The sequence below is a fragment of the Python bivittatus genome, unplaced genomic scaffold (genome assembly GCF_059951505.1).
Source record: "Python bivittatus isolate LINGU-HERP-01145 unplaced genomic scaffold, Pbiv_v1 ctg000660_np1212, whole genome shotgun sequence".
Lineage (NCBI taxonomy): Eukaryota > Metazoa > Chordata > Lepidosauria > Squamata > Pythonidae > Python > Python bivittatus.
In genome coordinates this window covers 691,760-697,759 of record NW_028277092.1, presented here as the reverse complement: position 1 = coordinate 697,759, position 6,000 = coordinate 691,760, and the positions used below count along the sequence as shown (strand labels likewise).

At 46.1% G+C, this 6,000-nt stretch overlaps 1 protein-coding gene across 3 annotated transcripts in view; it reads right to left on the bottom strand.

Annotated features, from left to right (window-relative positions):
• Positions 1 to 395: 395 nt before the first annotated feature.
• The window catches only part of LOC112541926 (uncharacterized), a 30,376-nt gene continuing 24,771 nt past the window's right edge, over positions 396 to 6,000 (bottom strand). For 2 of the 3 annotated variants that reach the window (XM_088151062.1, XM_088151064.1), the window contains 4 exons: positions 4,630 to 4,682; positions 3,315 to 3,413; positions 2,635 to 2,736; positions 398 to 1,884 (listed from right to left, as the gene is read on the bottom strand). In XM_088151062.1, coding sequence (XP_088007188.1) covers positions 1,798 to 1,884; positions 2,635 to 2,736; positions 3,315 to 3,413; positions 4,630 to 4,682 — 341 coding nt within the window. In that variant the 3' untranslated portion in view covers positions 398 to 1,797. Of the gene's footprint in view, positions 1,885 to 2,634; positions 2,737 to 3,314; positions 3,414 to 4,629; positions 4,683 to 6,000 lie in introns of all 3 variants that reach the window. The other variant, XM_088151063.1, reaches the window with a different exon arrangement.

Sequence of the window (6,000 nt, the reverse complement as noted above, 5' to 3'; positions counted from 1 at the left end):
ACGGCGCCCCAAGCCCCCCACCCCCTCCATCGCTTTTCCCTGCACGCCTTCAAGCTCCTCAGGGTCCTCCTTGCATTGTGGCAGCCAGAACTGGACACAGTGTGCCACCCAGGCGGGGTCTGTCCAGGGCAGGGTAGAGTGAGTTGAACTGGACTATTCTGAGTTGAACTGTTGTCCACCCACCTCTGAGTCAGCAGATCGCTCTACTGGCATGAAATGTGCTATCCTCATTGCTGATCTTCTGCCCAATACATTGAACCCTACGCTGATCATAGAGCCTGCTGAGGCATTAAATAAATAAGCAAGCAAACACATCAAGATTGAAACTAACCAAGCATAACAAGTTGTGTGAATGTGGACCGCTATATCTTCTAGCGTGTCTTGTGATCTCAGCCTACATACTGGAGTGCTGCACGATTGGGTGGAAACTATTTATTCCTAATTGGTTTAATACAAATCTGGAAGTTGCAGAAGAATGAAATATTTGTGTACATAGTGGCCTACAGTAATCAAATACACAAGTAATAAAAGTCTAACACAGCATCAAACTAACAATGAATGGCAAAATCAAGAAAGCAGATTTGCTATTCTACTCCTAGAGGAATAGCTGAGGTAGCAAGAATGGAGGTCCCCAAAGATGTGAGGTTTCCCAGGAACTGGACAGCGGCTGTTCCAGGGGATGCTGAAGATTTAAAGGGGATTTCTGGTGGGCTACATTGGGGGAGAATGGCGCTTTGATGCCCAATGAGCCAAAGGCTGAGCATGATGGCATTGGGCATTTGGTGGCCCAGTCTCACATTTGTGCAGGATCACAGGAGCAAGGGTGGCCTCTTCGATCAACATTTCTCAATATTGGTTGCTCCCATTTTCCTGTTTGTGAGAATACAGGTAGTCCTTGACTTATAATCATTTGTTTAACAACCATTCAAAGTTACGATGGTGCCGAAAAAAGCGATTTATGACCGGTTCTCGCACTTATGACTGTCGCAGCATCCCCACAGTCATGTGATCAAAATTCAGGCACTTGGTGACTGGCATATATTTATGAGGGTTGCAGCATTCTGGGGTCACCTGATTGCCATTTGACAAGCAAGGTCAACGGGGGGAGCTGGATTCGTTTAACGACCAAAGCAAAAAAAGTTGTAAAATTGCAAAAGTCCCAATCGTGGTCATAAGTCGAGGACTACCTGTATTGTGACTTGAGATTTTTCCGGTTGTGCATGTATGTGAAGGTGTTGATTTATTCATCAAACTTAACATTTTAAGAAAATAAACTTTTCATAAAATATATAAATATTTGGGTGCCCATTTCTGTGAAAAAAGAGGCACTTTTGTTTGCACATCTGCCTGGCATACCCAGTGTACACAGACATGAAGCTTCCCTCGTATACTGCTCCTGTAAGTGATTTCCAAGAAGTGTGCATCTGATACAGATTTCCTCCCCAACGCATTTTTTAAAAACGAGTGAAACAGTCCTGCAAAATTCAGAGAAGTTCAGATGGGAAAGGATAACGTTCGCTTCGTGTATCGACTAAAAATGAGACCCAAAGAGGAATGAAATCGTGTTCTTTCCCGCCCTCCCCCAGCCAGAACGAGGAGCTGCTGGGCTGGTGCAGGCCCGGGAACGAAGGCGGGTGCCGAGCCCGGGGAGGAAGAGCCACCCCGGGGGCCGCCTGGCCCGCTGCTCTCTCTCGGGGTCCTGCTGCAAGTCCTCCGGGCGGCCTTTGGAAGCAGCGGCTCAGGTGCTCCTCCGGCACTGGGTGGCATCTCCTGCTGGCCTGGCCGGGGCAGTGGGTGTTACACCAGGGCTCTGAAGTCTGAGGGTCTGTCAGATGAGGGATTTTTCACTGTCTCATAGATTGTCTTGGCGTTTTGGTCTTCACTCTGCCAAGGAGAACACAGGCATGTAGTTATTCGGGGAGCTTTACTGTCTGCAGAGCGTGGTGAAGAAAGTCACGATGGTGCAACTGAAGCTCTACCTGCTGCACAGAACAACACCACACCCTGCAGACACCCCGGGCCAGCCAGATGGCTTCATCTTTTCGTTCAAATAACCTAAGCATCAAAAAGGAATACCAATCTTCCGGAAGACCGGTACGCCCATGTCCAAACCCTGACAGGACCGCGTTTCCTCCAGCAACCTGAGAGGTGGTCGAGTTCTCCTTCTCAGGCAGGTGCCAAGAGTCCCACCACACCTGATGGAGCTTGTATTTCTCAGGAGACCCCGAGTAGGAGGGGAAAGGGACGAAAGGAAGCCGGGAGACTACCAAAGGCCGTCTTGAGCTCTCCCACTTTAAATCTGCAAGGCCAGCACCGCTGTCCGGCTCCTTGCAGCTCACAACGCCTGGTGGCGTTTGTTTCTCCTGACGGCCCTGAGGAAGGACCCTGCGAGTTGCTGGCAATGAAAGACCCCGTGGCTCCCTTCGCAAAACACGCTAAGCTTGGTTAGTTTTAACTTTTAGGGTGCAGCATGTGGTGTGAATCCAGCCCATTTGACGGTTTTGCATTCGGTCTGAGTTGCCCACTCCCAGACAATAGGCTATTTAGGTGAGACGTCTACTGGAATATTGAGTTGTCAAACGGGACTGTTTTTCTCCCTCCTCACAAAGAACCAGAAGCAAGAAAGCCACGTGCCTCTTGAGACTTGCTGACCTCCGAATAAACCGTTTTCTCCTCCTGGCTGTGGAGGCCGTGCTGTCTCTTCCTCATCTTCTCATCGTCTGTTTGTAAAGGACTCTGCAAAAGAGAGGCCGTTCGAGAATCAGGCCGGGAGGAACCGGGTCTTTGGCCAAGAAATGTCTAGGCATCTCAAACCTTTGAGCGCAAATCCCAGTTCCCCGGAGCGGTTGTGCAGAAAGGTTAGCCAATGTTATGTTGCTCCCTCTCAAGAAGAAAGATGTGATCATATTCACAGCTGCCTTTCACCTTTCTTTTTTTAACCTGAAGTTTGCATTGTTTATTTTTAGCATGATTGCAGGAAATTCTGCTCTATTTCAGAAATTTGCACAATTCTTTTTCGAAGCCGAAAGCAAACATTTCTGCTTTCTTTTCTTCAAGTATCATCCTACTTAAATTCGTAGTAGAAAGAAGATTTCAACCCAGATTTCCAAGGCCCCCCAAGTTGCAATCTTTTAGCCGAATCACAATTGATCCCTCCTGGTCTCGAGGGGCGGGCGTGTGTTTTGCCAACACAGCCTCCTCCAACCTGGCGCCCGACTGGATGTTTTGAACTACCAGCCCCATATGGCTGGGATTCCAAGACCTGCCGTTTGAAAAGGCTGCTGTGAGTAGTGGGCAGTGGCACAATCTCTCACCTGCTTCGGGTGCTGTACAGCTGTATAGATGGTTTGGGGCATCTCCTGGTGGCTTTTTGGTGCTTTTCTTGGTGGCCTGTCTTTCTTTCCCCGTGCCCCCTGAATGCGAGAAAAAGAGAAAAAGCGCGGTGTTTATTGTCACCTGCAAGGTCTTCACCTCTGTGGAGTGGAAAGCGGGGAGATGCTGTGGGCAGAGAGGGCCTCCTGCTTATTCTGGCTCTGGCGATGGCATGGTGTAGATATCTGCATGAACAGGAAGACATTTTGATATATTATTTTATTTTTAAAAGAGACACGCAGCCTCTCCAGCCTTTCTAGTGGCTACTGAGTCAGCCCCAAGGAAGCCGGGCCTCCCTATTGTCAGGAAGACCACCGATGATTTGGGCAGCGATAATACCGTTCGATGGGGCACCGTCAAGCAGCTTTGCTGCAGAGTACCCAGAGCTGTGAATGTCATTCTGGAAAATCTAAAAAGAAGCTATGAGTAATTTTAGTGAGAGTTATTGTTAATTGCTGTAAGATCTAAAGTTAACACTGTTTTCAGATGTCACCTCCTGCCTGTTTCCTCTGTGATTAACTGACAGATATCACTTCTTTTCTTTTCTTTTTATTTGCCATAGTTTATATGTCATAAAATCCAGCAAGGCTCAAAGAGACTTACAAAAGAAAAATAAAAAAAAAGATGTGTTAAAACCGCAGTACCTCAAGGAACAACTACACCATCTTATCCATAGCATCCCCCTTGCCCCAAATCTGATTCCTCCCTGCCCCCTTTCTAGCCTTGAGATATATCAGACTTCATTCTTGAGATCTTTAAGGAGCCTTGTGCAAAATCCTCATTTGAGAAGACCTTATGAAGTCCACTTAAGTCAGCAAAAGAGGGAGAAATCTAGGCAGCCTTTAGCATGCAGTCACATTTTATTCTGTTGAGAAAGGGCATCTTCTGGAAGTGTGGATTTCAGCTTCCAGAACTCCTCAGCACACGAGCCCCTGGTTGAGAATTCTGGGAGTTGAGAACACCTGGCTTAAGGAAGGCTAAGCTTTGAAAACCTGATGCATTTTCAGATTTCATTTCAAGGGTCTTCATTCCCCTTGCGGAGGACATGGGGACGTGCTGATGGCATTTCAAGAAGAATCCTGGCAGGAATCAAAATTGGTCCATGGCGGCTAGGTAGAGATCTGGAGAGTTAGGGGGTGAGTTCAAGGAGGCGACTTGGACCTCAGTGGACTAGCAAGTTGCCCTGGGCTACTTCCAAGGAGTTTTGGAAGACTGTGAGGACTTTCTATGGACTGGATTGAGTTCTTATGAACTTACCTTGGGCCCATCTCCTATTAAGGTGGAATCATTCTTAGCTCGATCTTCAGTCCCTGCAAAGAAAAATTATGACTGTTACCCAAATGGGCCACAGTCCCCCTCAAGAGATGTTTGTGAATGTATGGGCACTCCCAATCCTTTTCCAGTGCAAGATAAAGAAGAAAAATTAAGCAGGCTTAAAGTCTAAATGTAATCCTTCTTCTCTTTCTTTGGGATGGGCCTGTCCTTTTATTTCTCCATTCCTGGAGGAGGTCTCCCGCTCCCAAATGATGGTGAATAGAGCTGACATTAATTATTGTGTTGATATTCACTGAAGCAGGCAATTAATTTAATTAAAGGGCTCGGCTTAAACATGGTACTGAACATGAAAAACAGAAGCGGAGGAAGGAGCATTAATAAGCATTAATGGTTCCGTGCAAAGTCATTAAGTTGTATTGTTGGCCCAAAGAGTCAGTCAGTTAGTCATGCAAGTTGAATCACAGAGATGTTTTATTTCATGTTAGAACAAACAAAGCAAGCCCCCAAAAGAAGCCATTTAAAACAATGAAAAAGAACAACCCACACTTTGTAAAATACAAAAAAAAAAAAACCCAAAGAGTTTTAAATCCTGTCCGATCCCTTGGATCCAAAATAAAGAACGATAGGAGCAAACATCGCACTCTACCGATAGGAACTGTTCCAAAACCTGAAACTTGTCGCTATCGTTAAAACCAAGAGATCCCAGCATTCTTATTTTAAATCCACTTCTATTTCTTGTTCGGAGAAAACAAGTCTTATGTTCTGAAATCTACACATGTAAACATTTTCTAATTTTAGCGATAGCTTTCTGTTCAAACAGAAATGTTTTGGAACCAAAAGTGCACGAAATTCTTTTTTTTCCCCTATCTTTTTGGCAGTGAGTTCATTTTCTTGGGAAAATGGTCTCTTCCCTTCCTTCGTGCCTCTGTATGCGCCAAGTTTATTTCCACTTCTTTCCAGAAGATAGGGTGTTTTCTTCCACCTTCCCAAGGGCCACCCCTTCACCAGCCAAATGCTGGGTTTTGTTTCTGGAGAAGACGTTGTGGGTGCCTCTCTGACCTCTGAATTCATGTTAGCCAAGGCACAACTCTCAAAAGGAAAATAAACACAAGATTTCTAGAAAAGGATCCAAGGACTGTGTCAGCTCTCATGGGAAGAGAACGAAGAGAGGACCTTCTCTTCTGCAGCGGCCTGTCCTGTCCCTCCTATCGCGGACCACAAGTGACAACCTACGTGCCTTGGCTACTGAATTAAACCAGATGATGTTGGATTGTAGATCATAAGCTAACCAAACAACACACTAAGACACACACATGCACAAACCTAAGCCAACATAAAACTAGGTAGGCTTTA